At 36.5% G+C, this 14214-nt stretch overlaps 1 protein-coding gene and 1 pseudogene across 1 annotated transcript; both read left to right on the plus strand.

Annotated features, from left to right (window-relative positions):
* Positions 1-4817: 4817 nt before the first annotated feature.
* Positions 4818-5488, plus strand: LOC114537771 (glutathione S-transferase-like). The gene is made up of 2 exons (XM_028558865.1): positions 4818-4822; positions 5125-5488. The coding sequence occupies exons 1-2, from the start codon at positions 4818-4820 to the stop codon at positions 5486-5488; spliced, it is 369 nt and encodes a 122-aa protein (XP_028414666.1).
* Positions 5489-12447: 6959 nt separating this feature from the next.
* Positions 12448-13792, plus strand: LOC114537772 (annotated as a pseudogene).
* Positions 13793-14214: the final 422 nt, after the last annotated feature.

The raw sequence follows: 14214 nt of genomic DNA on the forward strand, positions 1-14214 counted from the left end.
ACTATCGAGTAAACTCGAGTCCGTACGTACATAAGCGCATAAGCTTCAATCCGCCAATTTCAATTATTTATTCTTGCTTCCTTTATAACGGTTCTTTTTGTAAATTGCAAACATTTACTTTGTTACAACAATTCTTAATAAAAGACAACATTAAATGGGCGGTTATGAGCCGTTAACATTAGAATTTAGAAAACATTTTGTGCTAGGCCTCTCACGCGTGTTTCATCCGGTGACGTCACGGATTTTTAAAACCCGCGCAATGAGGCCTAGGAACTAGGCTGGTATTCAATGCCATCACTTAGATACTGTTGAACATTATAATGCCAGACCTGGCACACGTGTTCATACCATCACTAGTTTAGAAAGGGATAAATTCCGTCGATATAAATCCCCCTGCCAAAAACCGGCAAATTAAAATTTAGTCACTGCGTAGAAGGCTACTTTAGTACTTTTCTCGAACGTTCCTGTAAACGAAAATAAGATTCGTTGATAAAGCCAATTATACGGAGTTATACTGGAATATTCTCTTCATATAAACAAGTTTTTGGCGAACTGCTGACAGTCATAATAAAGCCGATCAGGGGCGCGGCTTTTAACCAGCACTGCATGAAAAACGCCGTATTCCAAGGTATTCACATGTGAATACGGGTGTGAATAAAACACATATTGCAAGCGTATTCCGACATGGAATATTAGTGTGAATACGGCATCGTATTCTTCAGTATTCTAAGTGTGAAACCGCGTGAATATGCCGCGTATTCTGACCAATATTCACACTTGGAATATCTCACTTCTCACTTAATCCGTGTTTCCACAAAATAAATTCATCAGCTGACATTTTTAAACTTTATTTTGAATGCTGAAAAATTGAAGTGGAATTTTATAAATAATTTGGCGCAAAAACCAAAAAGCGCGCTTTCGAGTTTAATAAACATTGAACGAGGAGATCGTGCGTTTGTGGCTGTAAGAAATCTTTTTGGCGCTTATAAATAAGGGAAGAGAGTGAAGGATGCCAAGGGCTTGGTAAAGTCTGGAAACTCTGGTCGCAGTTAAAGAGCATGCCGGCGAGTATTTGTATGCTACGATTCCCACGAAGTCTGATGAAGAAAATGCGCGAAATAGAAATGAGATTGCATGGCGCGATTTCCACAGCACCTTATGTTCGCTAATACGTGTAAAATGATAACGAATATTAACCGTATTTCAAGGATTTTTTATTGTTCAAAACCGAAAACGCATATACTGTTTGTGCGTAAGGGACCTCTTCGGTGAGTGACTAAATATCGTGCAGTTGAATTCAATAGCCGGCCTATAGACTATACCCTATGACCATGTTGGGAGTAATCTCAACATTTTATTAACAAATTACCTGGTGATAAGAGGTTAATGGGTTATGCGTTCGCAGCCTGTGCGAATGTTTAGGCATTTATTGTCCCTCAAGTCTGTCCATTAAGGAAAATATCAATATGAACAAACATGCATAATCTTTAGGTTGCCATGTTAATTTGCATAGCAGTCATACACATTGCAATGGTAGGTTTATCCACAGTTAATGTGTTTTATCAAGGTTGATCAAATGCAATACTAAGATTTCAGTCAATTATTTAAATTTTATACAGTCCTTAACAGATCATGTACATGTGATGGGTTACAACATTTCACATTTTATAAAATATTATTGGAACATCACAAATTGTTCAAAAATATGCAGCAAAAACACAGCCTATCATGAACTTCTACTAAGCTGTTATGATTTTCAATCTTTCATCAGCTGATTGTTAATTTATAAGCAATGTTGTTTTAGTATATATGAAACATTGCTCCTGGAGTATGTCAGAAATTATACTTAATAGTAAATTGTTGAGCAAAGCAAGTGATGTTTTTTCACTTGGTAAGATATTAAAAACTATAGGTGAGCAGATAATGAATCAGGAACTTCTTTCACTGGGTGAAAAATCCTCTTCATCTTTAGCAAAGTTAAGGCCAACTCTTTTGGGAATTTTCTCAATCTTGCAACCCCTGATGGCTAAAAACAATTAAAACCACCTTAAAGCAATTATTGAACAAAATACATAGCAAACTTTCTTAAGCTATAATAGATTATTATCCGAAAGGTTAATGATAATGGTAAAAGCTGATGTTGCATGCATGGCCATTTGTTTTTATTGTTGTGCATAGAATTTATGCAGTGTAATGAAATTATAATATTCCTAGGAGAATGTATATGTACAATGTACAATGTACACACCATTCATATAATTTGGAAGCTAATCAATTAGGGTAAAAATGGAAACAAATTCTTCCATGAACTTAAAGCTGTATATACACATAGCTACTCCTAGTATGCAAACATCGAGAAGCTGTAGTAAACTCATCTACACTTTAATGGTATATTCTTTAAGTATTGTGATTATAATTTATGTACGGAAAAGTAATTGCAAACAAATCAGTAAACAGTCTCAGTTATAAATTATGATGAGGGCAATGTTAAAAGGCTTCACTTAAAAACACAGTCTAGCATGAACTTCTAAGCTGTTAAGATTTCTGTCTTTGGGCAGCTGGTTGTTAAGATTCCTATCTTTTGGCAACCAGTTCAATAGCTATTCTGTGGTAAATATTAGTGTAAATATAATTCATATATGCTAAAAGGAAAAATATAGGCCATTATTTTGTTAAAAAATATGTATTATATATAACTAAAAAACACAGTCTGGCTTTGATTTCTAAGCTGTTAAGATTTCTGTCTTTGGGCAGCTGATTGTTAAGATTTCAATCTTTTGGCAATCAATCATTAGCTATTCTGTGACAATTATATAACAATATATATCTATAATATATAAATTTTGCCTAAAATATAAAAATCCCTCATGAAATGCACCAATGCACCTCATTTCAATGCATCTTGAAACGTCTATCTAAGGGTTATGTTATGTTAAAGTTATGATTACAGCAGCTTTCTGAATATTTGTGGTAGGTAAGAAAGTAATGTCCCTTTTCAGTATTGGCAAACTTTTAAATTTTGTTTGTATTGAGTATGGCTTTGAAATGGCAAACATTTGTACCTACTATAATTAGTGTGTGATGGAGGTAGGATTGATGAAAACCAATTAAACCATCATACAATTTATTTATCTACAAGCAGGTACAGTTAGCTGTGTACAAATTAGCTACAATAAACACAATCGTAATCTATTTATATTAATAAAAACAAAAAAAGTGATGAGCCCAGCCGTAAAAGCGTTGGCCTCGCACTATTGTTGTTGTGTTGTGTTGTTTCAGGACTATAGTATGACATAACTCTTGTTATTATTAAATAACTTACCTGATTTTAGCGCCGCCACAAGAATTATTTTGGGGCATCGCGAACATCTTTAACAATTCAAAGTTGAACAGCTTGAACTTCTGTTGAAACCACGCATTTATATATAAGCGCCCTGGTTGAAACCAATTGACATTTGTGCCATGTTATCGTTTTGTAAACAAAGGGAACTGGACAACTTTTGCGAGGAATCATATAAAGACATTTATTTGTTATTGTTACCTCCGAATTTCGCCATTTATTCGCAATTTCGCCGCAATTCCTTGGCGCAAAAATTGTCACTAACATGTCGAAGAGGAAATTTCCCAAAGGAAATTTCCTACGATTTCCCAACACTGAACTGTATATATTACGGATGCTTTTGACGATACAGAATCATCAACTTTCTACCCATGTGTTTACGTATCCAAGCAAAAATAAAAGTATTTTTTTATATATAACTTCTTTTACACAGGTAATTAAAGAAATTGATGGATATTTCTCTTTTTATACAGCTTTTTTACGACTTACGAGGCTACTCAGCGCTCATCGACTGAGGATATACGATACTCGACATCCCTGCGGCAGCAAAAAAATTAGTCAAATAAAAACCATCGTGCGTTTGGTAACATTTATTGTCTTTATTGTCTGTCGCCTAAACAAATCAAGTGCAATTTCAATTTGTGACCGTGATGAGAAGAAATGCTGGATAACAGTTGACACCGGCATTGAACTGAAACAACCTTTGCCTATTCCGTGGTATATAAACGCATTTCCTGCAATATTTACACAATATAACTCGTTGATTATCCCGTATTCATGCGTACAATCACATTTTCTATGCCGAAGTGTGAATACTAGGTCTTGAAAAATATTCACAGAGTATTCGAAGGTATTCTAGGTCAGAATACGCGGTGTGTTTTATTCACAGGTATTCACATCGGAATACCCCCAATATTCCGAGGATATTCACAGTGAATATCTGTGAATACGTGTGAATATGGACCATATTCGAACTCATATTCGCACGTATTCACCTGTGAATACGCGGTTTTTCATGCAGTGAGTGCAAGGGCACTTTGGCGAGGCTTTGACCTGATGATCTGGGTCACCTGTTTGGTAGATTTCCGTGTCAAAGCCTCATCCTCATCTAGGCAAGTAACGACTAAATGCAAACTATATTGGCTTTACACTGCAGAAGTCTAAGAAAAAAAGCTCATAGGCTAGGCTAATATATGTTTGTTATGTAAACGTTGCTCATTATAGCTTTATCTGTAAACGACGACATATGAGCCGGCTTAGAATCTGTGTGTGGTTACTTCCAAATAGTCGTTATTTAATATGCCAATATTTTGAATATATACCAATGTTTTTTAATATACCAATGTTGCCTCCTCAGCTCTGGATGTTTCCGTCCAAATTTGCGTGATGCACGAGTGGTTCAACAGATTTCATTAAAATATATATGTATAATATGTGAATACTGATACTGATTTTATATTTCGCGAGAGCTTGAGTTATGCTGTATGTGTGACCCAATAGATCCAATGAGGTTTTTTACCCTCGTAATATTACTAAATAAATTGAATTGCACATGGTACTTGCGACCAAGCGCAAAGCCAACTCTTACAGTAAAAAATGAACTCATGCGAATTACCATGTCTTGATTTTGAATTGACTATCAATGGAATTTGATAAAGTCTCATGAAATCCAAGAATTCAGGACGAATTTTCAAGGAAAGCTCAAAAAGATTTCAATGACTTTGAATGTTAAAGATTTTCACCCCGAGTATAGATAATTAACAGTTCTTATCGTTTACGTGTAGGGGGTGGCACGCTATCGATACGAACGCAGGTCATCTCGAACAGAAAGAAGAAACGCAGCCTTTTATTGAATATTACAAGAACAAGCGGCTTCCAAAGTTTCTGGATTTTTTCGAGACTCTCTTGAAAGAAAATCACAAGAAAACTGGAAAGCTCGTGTTTGTTGGCGACCAGTTGTCATGGGTTGACATTTGCGCATTCCATGTTATTGATGGGAACCTCCTCGAGTGTCCAGAGGTGCTGGACCGAGAGCCCACGGAATACCTAAAGAAGTTTCACAGTGCCATAGGAGAAAGACCAAATATCAAGGCGAGGCTCGACTCCGACAAACGACCCAAATACACTCATACTGGACCCATTGTGTAGAAAATATAATTGATGTCTTCACATGGCTGGATTTTCATTTCATTCTTAAATCATGACGGATGATGAACTCGAGTCGTCTTTTTAAAGGGATATGGCAATAAAAATTATTTCTTTATTGTGGAAAAGAAATTTACCCTTCTTATAGAGCCTTTTCACAAAACTTGTTTATCTACCTTACTTCTCAAGATATTGGCTATCAAAAAAATCGACTATCGAGATATATCCGCCGTTTTGTTTTATAATGAGATCTTAGGTGACGTCAAAAGCAGGGTTAACGCTTAAAAAATAACAATTACATGTTTACGCTTTAGTTTAGAACTCTTACAATTCAAACGTTATAATTTGAGATACGTGCGATTGTAATACCATGGAGCTTCACTGCGCTGGATTGATAACGCATATCACGGCAAGCAAGAACATGCAAATCCCAAATGGAGGAATGCGGATAGAAGATATTTTCATTAAAAATATCTTGAGAAGTAATAAAGTTAACAAAAATCCGTAAAGGAATTTTGTACATAATTATCATGACGAAAAGAGACAAAGATAATTTTTATTGCCGTATTCCTTTAATGTAATTTATCCTGATGTAAAGAGTGATGTAGCTTATGTCTAAAAATCAATGTGATTCATATTAAAAGCACTTTTGACTTTTCCTTTTTCGGTTGTGATAAGTATTAAAGTAGAAAATACAACTGAGAATAACAAAGCAACTGATGTTTGTCGTTTGAAAGGAGGAAATTTTCGACGACCTCTTCTCGAATTCTCCCGAAAGGAAGCACAATTGATTGAATAGATGTTTGGAGGTGTCTAAAAATGGTACCGCCGTTGAAATTTACCTCTTGTTTCCAATTTGAATGACTGATTACATTGCTAAGCTAAGTATGGCAAACAAGTAAGCTGCGCGGCATTCAAATTACAACGAAAGGTCAGTTTAAAATACGGTGCTTTTGGGACCGGCCTGGGAAAACTCATTAACTTTTGTTTCTACTGCCCGGCAATCAGAGGTAGGGAACTTGCTGAGGCCTGTGTTATTTCTATAGGCCTATGGTTGCATCGTATGCTATTTAAACAATAGACAATAAGATGATAAATCTCATTATCTCATGATCCATTGTTTGAATTGCATTCCACGCGACCAAAATGCGACGTTTAACCTAATATTTGGCTAATGATTCAGTAATTTACCAACCCTGAAAGTTGAAGCGATCAACGAAGTGTTCGCGTTGCTGATCAAAAATATATGTAAGATTGAAGTCTATAGCCAGAAGATGTAAAAAGACATGCAGTTATTCTTCATACGACAATGATATCTGACAACAAGGTATACTATATCAGATTTCGGTGTAAATTAGTTACTTACTTAAGCGGACGTGTACTGAATTTGTTGAAAGGCACATGTAGAGATTAATATTTAGGCAACGTTCATACGGAACCGGACGAATTTAGGACTAGATTTTGACCGGTTCTTCTTGTTCACACGAGAAAACCGGGCGAATTCGAGCACAATACCAAATTCGTTCGAGTCCGTGTGGACGTAGCTTTTACACTATAGCCATACTGCGATTGCTAGCTCACATTGGATTGATTTTGGTCGCTTTTTATATAGTCAAATCTTTAATATTCCTAATAAATTTTGGTCTCATGTTTTCTGGTTTCTCTTATTTCGCATTTTCTATTATTTTAGGTACAAATTCCTGGGGAAGAAGCGCAGTATATATGTTGAAAGAGTTCTGGCCACGTGCAAGGTTGAAAAATGTTCACTTATTATATAGCCAATACACTGAGAGTGTTTGTTATACATTTGTTCCGGTTGCGGATGTTTGCTATGTATTTGATGTATTCAGCGAGTCCAGTTACCGCGATTTAACGAAGCGTAAAATGTTGTCAGTAAAATATTATACAGGGTGTTATAAATAAACCCTGCAACACTTAACATTCATAGGAAGTTAACTAACTCTTTTTTCTTGTTATGTAGATAAACCCGAAAAATAATGCTGAGAAGTTAGATAAGATAAAGATAAGATAGATATTAGATAAAGTCTAATTGCAAGCTGGGAAGCTTGGAAAAACGTTTGGGAGATTGAAATTAATACCTGGCCAAGTCTTAGATATTTCTTGCCGAATAGCTTTAAACATTTCGGTAGGGGAATTAGCTAGGTTAACCTTTGCGTTTAAAGGGTTATTGCGTCCCCAGAAGCCAAATTTACCTCCAAACGTACCATCAGTATGAATACAACAGGCAGCTGTCCACATGATTTCTGGAAAAGAAATTCTGTAATTTCCCGCTCGTATTGTCGCTTCGCCTTGGTAACTGCCGAAACCAGCCGAACCAAAGAACTTTGGCTTTCCGAGAAAACTCGATGGAATTACGCCAACCACGACATACACTTTTGCATCCACCTTTTTTGATGCTGCATTTTTTGCCACTTTTTCGCCTGTTTTATCAATTTATCCTCAGCAAACCGCCACTGGTTAGAATTGAAGGAGCCTTCTTGAGGTACGGAATTTGTGTAAAAAAATGTGGCATCAATGTCAAACTGTGTTCCGTGGGTTTGCCCGTACCTAGCGGCGATCAGGTGACCTTTGTGGATAGTTATCTGGGTGGCGTGCGACTGCAACGTCCCGTACCATCCCAATTCCAAAGCGCTCCTCTCTCATCTTCATAACAGTAAATATGATTGCGTGAGCATTGGTAATCACGATTTGCTGCCATGCTCTCTGGGACTTTGAAAGAGTTCCATCCATTGTTGTTCTCCAAGTGTCCTTGCGTTTTATATTTTGTTTACCTGTAAAAATTAATACGTTTTTACCGTTGACCTTCTCCTCACGGGTACTGCATGGATTTTGATCGCTGGACTTTCATTAAAAGGAAGAGGTCGCCAAAGGTCAACGAAAAGGGCGTGGGCTTCCTCGCCCTGATTTTGAAGCTACTTTTTGTGTTATTAGTTTTTGGCGAGAAGTAATGGACCTAACTCTGCCCGGAGATTAGTCATAACCGACTATAATAACTATGGGCATACCTCCCTTAAAATAAGCGCCGTTGATCACTGTGGCAGCATACAATGCTGATCGTGCATTGCAGTCGTACAGAACAGCGACGGTTCCTCCTTCGCATATTGTTCCAACTCTTGCGTTTGGCCCAAGTGCTAAACTCTCAAGGCCTTCTGGTGCAATCCCATTTAGATTTTGCAGGTTGTTCTGTTTCAGGCGTGGATTACATCCACCAGCGAAATTACACGCGCACTTCAACGTAAACCCATCAGTTGGACAAGCTAAGTATAATATAAAACATTTAGGTTTGCCGATCAAGGGTTTGAGCTATGGAACATAAGGTTTCACTCTTTTTTCAAGACTTTTACTTTTCTTTATTGTCCTTACTGTTAAATGAAAATAATATTATTGTAATTGTGTATTGTGATATCAGAATAATACACGCCGTTCCGGCGTTAACTCCGGCATGCTGCGCACGTGCCAGTCTTCGATATAAAGCTTCTGAACATAAACAATACAGTTCATACTCATTTAGATGCCTTTCCAACCTAAATGTTGTTCGATCGCGAAATTCAGAAGCACATCGTACTTTAAAAAGTATAGAAGTTCAATTGTTCAAAAATGTAAATAAACCGCATGATACGTTCACTTTGTCTTACACTTTGCCTTTGGAATTCGCGCTTATATAGTTATAAAATCTTCAATCCAATCCTGTGCAAACTGCGACGTGTCAACGCGCCCATCACGACCATATCTTGTTAAACGGCGAGATAGCAGCGATATTATTAAAATAGGACCAAATAGAAGATAAATTTGAGGAGAAAAAGTGTAAAGGAGTTAAGAATTAAGTGTGTTGTAAAGAATGAGATAAAATTCAATGACTATCTAGAATGTTTAAACTCTGTTTAAAGTAGGAAACATACGGTGTACACGGAAAATGTTAATAAAGTTGCGCTGTCGGCTAACGACGATAAGAGGGTGGTTATGGAAGATGGAATTAGTACATTGGCGATCGGACATTGGAGAATTTAAGTTTAATTTCAAAATATTGAAGATAAACTTTAACCAATCATCTTCGGGGGATGTTTCCTCCACGTCGCCAAGGTATTTTAGGCCGAGGACTTTGAACTGATTGAAGCACAGGCTTTCTCCCTTTCCTCCCGAGTAAGTTCCTGTGATAGAAAACTTGATCTTAACCTTTTTTTCCCTTTGTCGAGAAAATCCTTTTTTGTTTTTCTGACAAGTTTTTAGAACTTAGGTAAACGACGTCATTGTAGAACGGATCCTTCGCATTTGTTTCATTTTGAACATCGTTGATCTCAGATCTGAGATCATTAAGAATTATGGGGATTTTGTTCTAGTCTTCTTATACTTCTTATCATATTCCACCCCCAAAGTCACAACATCTTCGATGTCGAAAGTTTTTGGTTCTGAAAATTCCGTAAACTTCTTATTTATTATATGTATTTTTTCTTAAATACTCTTTGGGTCAGTTTGGGAAAATGGAAATAATAATTGGAAATAATTGAAAGAAATTGAGAAAAAAGTCAAAGTAGCGGAGAAACCCCCTTTCTACTGCTAAGATTTGGTGTTTCAGCATTACTTCAAAGAGCAGATAATAATGCTCTTGGTATGAAGGCAGAAAAGGTAAAATATTTTGAAAGTCTATTGGTAATACAAACAATAATACTTCCCATCTCAACTTTAAGGGGCTTCACCTGAATAACCACGGTAATATCTTACTTCAACAAAATATGAGTGAATTTGCTAACAACATATTTTGACTAAACATGTTGCATGAAACGTATGCAGTTGTTGATGATCTGCACAATGCTATTAATCAATCCATGTCATTCTTTCTTCCACAAAATGAGAGGACTTAAGCTTGCTTCACTTAATGTGGGAAGCTTAAAAAATCGCATTGATTAAGTGAGGATTTTACTTTCTGATAATTCAATTAATATCTTTGCAATAAATGAGACAAGGCTTTATCCAAAAATCAGCGACAATGAAATGCATGTACATGGTTATGAAATCAGTGTACGGCGTGATAGAAACGTTAATGGTAGATTAGGTGGTGGCGTGTGGTTTTATGTTCGTGGTATAATTCGACGCGTCATGACTTATCTATTGCTGACTTCAGAATTTATGCATTGAAATTCGTAAACCCAGATCTAAGCCTTTTCGTGTTGTAACCTGGTACAGGTTCTCTTTTATCAAAATCAAGTAAATCTAAGGCAATAGGCTTGGATAAAATTTCAACTAAATTTTTGCGGTTATGTCCAGATTTGTTTTCCGAATCTCTTATTTTTGCATAATTCTTAATTGCTCTAACAACACGGGTATTTTTCCCGATGAATCAGTGGAAATACTCTAAAGTTGTACCACTGCATAAGCAAGGAGAAATCATTACCGTCCCATTTCAATTCTTGATTCAAAATTGGACTTTTTTCCCGTTTACCCCGCTCTCGAGTAACTTTTTACACGCAAGAATGATTGCATGCATGAGTGATAGTTCGAATAACGTAATTACCAGAACTCTTTGTTAAATAAAACAATGAAACGAGAGTATTCATTTTTAGTTATGTTTATAAAGTACGTCATTCAAATTATCACTCATGCATGTAATTCTTGCTTGAAAAGGTTACGCGAGAGCGGAGTAAACGGGAAAAAAGTCCAATTTTGAAACGTTTTGCCGCGGACCTAATGTTTATCAAATTTTCTGAAATTGCGATACATTGCACAAAAGGGTCCAAACTTTCACCTCTTTAAATGAACTTGGATTTTCAACCTCTCATTTTCTTTGCACAACCGGTTAAAAATGAGGCTTTTACAAACCGTTCTCCCGCTTTTCGAGGTTAATTTTTCTGCTAGTTTTTACTGTTAGATAAGCCAGAAGATGCTAAAATACTTATATCTTGATAAAGAGATATCTTGATAAAGAGATATCTTGATAAAATTATAGTTTTCTGGACATTTTAAAATCTTCTGCTTTGCTTTTATACTTTAGCGTGAAACATGCACCGTATAGCGACGGCCTTTAGTTTAAAATTAAAGAATTATAATACTGTTTACCTCTCAACTTCCGCAGCCAAGCCTGCCGCCGGGCATTTATCGCGGCCTTCAACCTGGCCCTCCACTGTTCCATCCTCCACTGCCAGATTTTCTGCTGCAAGTTCCTCCGCAGCTTGGTCTTCCCCAGCTTGGTATTCGCCTTGGTGATCTTTCGCATCCTCCACGGTGTAGTCGGAAGCCGAGGTTCAAGGTTTCCCCCCTTTCCACGCAATTCTACTGCGCCAGGACGTTCACTAAAAGTGGCAATTCCGACAATAATTGTTGCTGCAATCAAGGTTATTAGAACGGAGATCTTCATGGCTCTGTAAAACAAAATGTGCGTGAAATTATATAAGTGATACGTTGACAAAGGACATAACTGCTTAAAATTAGTTAATTGTTGTCAATAGCTAGTGATACGGTTTCTCACAAATGAAAAGTTAAAAACAAAGTGAATTGTTTTTGAGTTAGCATGAAAAATAATTTCAAGAGTGATTATTGAAAATGTTTATATACGCCTGATTGGGTCAAGTCAGCTCCGTCAGAGTTTGTTAGAAAAATAAGTAATTTCAAAGAATATATATACTGTATATACCGACAACTTTATTTTAATCATGATTTTCCTGTAACATTATTTTTATATCTTATTAGTTTAACACAACACGATTCACGATTAACTCGTTACTTCGCAAAACTTCCACCTATCCCGCATCAAATTGTGGAAGATGTGACTTTTCGGAGTTTCGGGTTTCATTCATTAATTGCAAATCGTGCATGAACGGAAATAGCTGGGTTGTGAATGTCACTCCACGTGTACGCTTTAAAAGTGCCTCATAAAGTTTTGAAATTATCAAAGTTTAAGGTATTTTGAAAAACTTTGCAATACACTTTGTTATTGAAAAAGTTTCTACATGGATTTATTAGCTTTTAAAGGTATCGCGGACATGACGTCAATCGGGAATTTCGTGTACTTAAACAATAGAAAACTAATTTGCAATTTTTTGGGCAATGTTTTGAGGGTGTATAAAATAAACTGCAAATACCATAAATTGTATGTACGAGATCATACAATAGAGTTTTTATTGGCTGTGCAACTAATTACGCTTCTGGGATTTGAAAATACGTTTCCCAGGGTTATCGAAAGCCAGTGGCGTAGCCAGCCTGACAATTTGGTCATGCTATGCAAATTTCAAGTCATTAGAATTATTAAATTCTTTAGAAATTAATTGTTTCTACAGTCATTGAAGTTCTAATGTATGATCTCGTGCACATACGTATTTACAAATTATGGTATTTGCAGGGGTTTTTTATTTCGTTTTGCAAGACTTCAGTTAAAACTTTTTAGAAGCTCAAATATAGCCGAAATAGAATTCGTTACCGAATTATACGTCGAATTTATGTCGCAGAAAAGTAAAAATATCTTTTAAAAAGATCAGTTTTCCTTATCACTGCATGTTACAAAAGAATTCTTTTGCAACGAAAGAGAAGATATTTAAGGTGGAATTTATTACTTCTTTATCTTAAGAAAAGGGCGTTACTCATACGCACATGTTATTTGATGTTACTCCTTCTAACACGAAGCGTGAACTAATTTGCTAGAAAACCTCGAATTCGCACTTGCCGTCGTTTGTCAAGGAACGCTGGATGGTGGGAAAATGTCTGGGAGACCTACTCCTGTAGTAGGTTTAAACTGACCTTTAGAGTATCCAGGGAGACATTTGATTTTATTCTCAGACGAATAAGGCCCGAACTGGAGCGACAAGTTGTGGCGAACAGCCAATATCTCCTGAATGTCGTTTGGCAATATGTTTATATCGTTTAGGGAGGGGTGATTATCCTTATACAATTGCAGAAATGACTGGCTATGGTGTAAGTACCATACGACAGGTTGTCATTGATGTATGTGAAGCGATAATCAAAATACTGTGGATGGAATCTGTTACCAGCCACTTTCCAAAAACAGAACAACAATTTAGACAATGACCAGTTGTGGCAATTTCCTTGCTGCTGGGCAGCTGTGGATGGGTGCCACATCCCCATCAGCTGCCCTCCTGGAGGGGAACGAGCTAAAAAGGAATACCACAACTTCAAAAACTTTTATTCTATTGTGCTGATGATTGTACACATCCGCGTTTTTTTGCTTTTTAACGTTTGTGAAAATCAATTTCCTCGAGAAATTTTCATCATTGACTATTATGTCGATCATGTCGTCTACATGCGATTCTTTCCAAAGAGCCTTTCTACCAACTCCTTTAACTTTCTTTTCCCCTCGTTTCTTTCCTGGATTCTTTTCCAAAGGATCTGTCAGTTCAAGGTTATCGCTACTGCTACTGTTTTCAGAAACTGAATTCTTCGATTGACTCAGTGCGAAGTTTCTTGCGTTGCGCCTCTTCATGTTCAGAAAGAACTTCCTCTGCACAAGTTAAACAATATCCAACACTTTTCTGAGGAATCCATCCGGTTGTTGATTCTTCTAACTCGGCCAAACTACACTCAGCTCGATTGCAAACAAACGAAGAACACGTTATACAAGTATATTTCGTTGATGTTTTACAATGAACACAAGGTTCCTCCATTTTGTCTGTTCTGTACAAAAATCGCGGCGCGAATTATTTCGCGCAATAAATATCCAACATCCTCATTGGTTCAATATATTTTAACATAATTTACCTAATTAT

Source organism: Dendronephthya gigantea, unplaced genomic scaffold (assembly GCF_004324835.1).
Source record: "Dendronephthya gigantea isolate DGI-Jeju-01 unplaced genomic scaffold, DenGig_1.0 000164F, whole genome shotgun sequence".
In the NCBI taxonomy this organism is placed as follows: Eukaryota; Metazoa; Cnidaria; class Anthozoa; order Malacalcyonacea; family Nephtheidae; genus Dendronephthya; species Dendronephthya gigantea.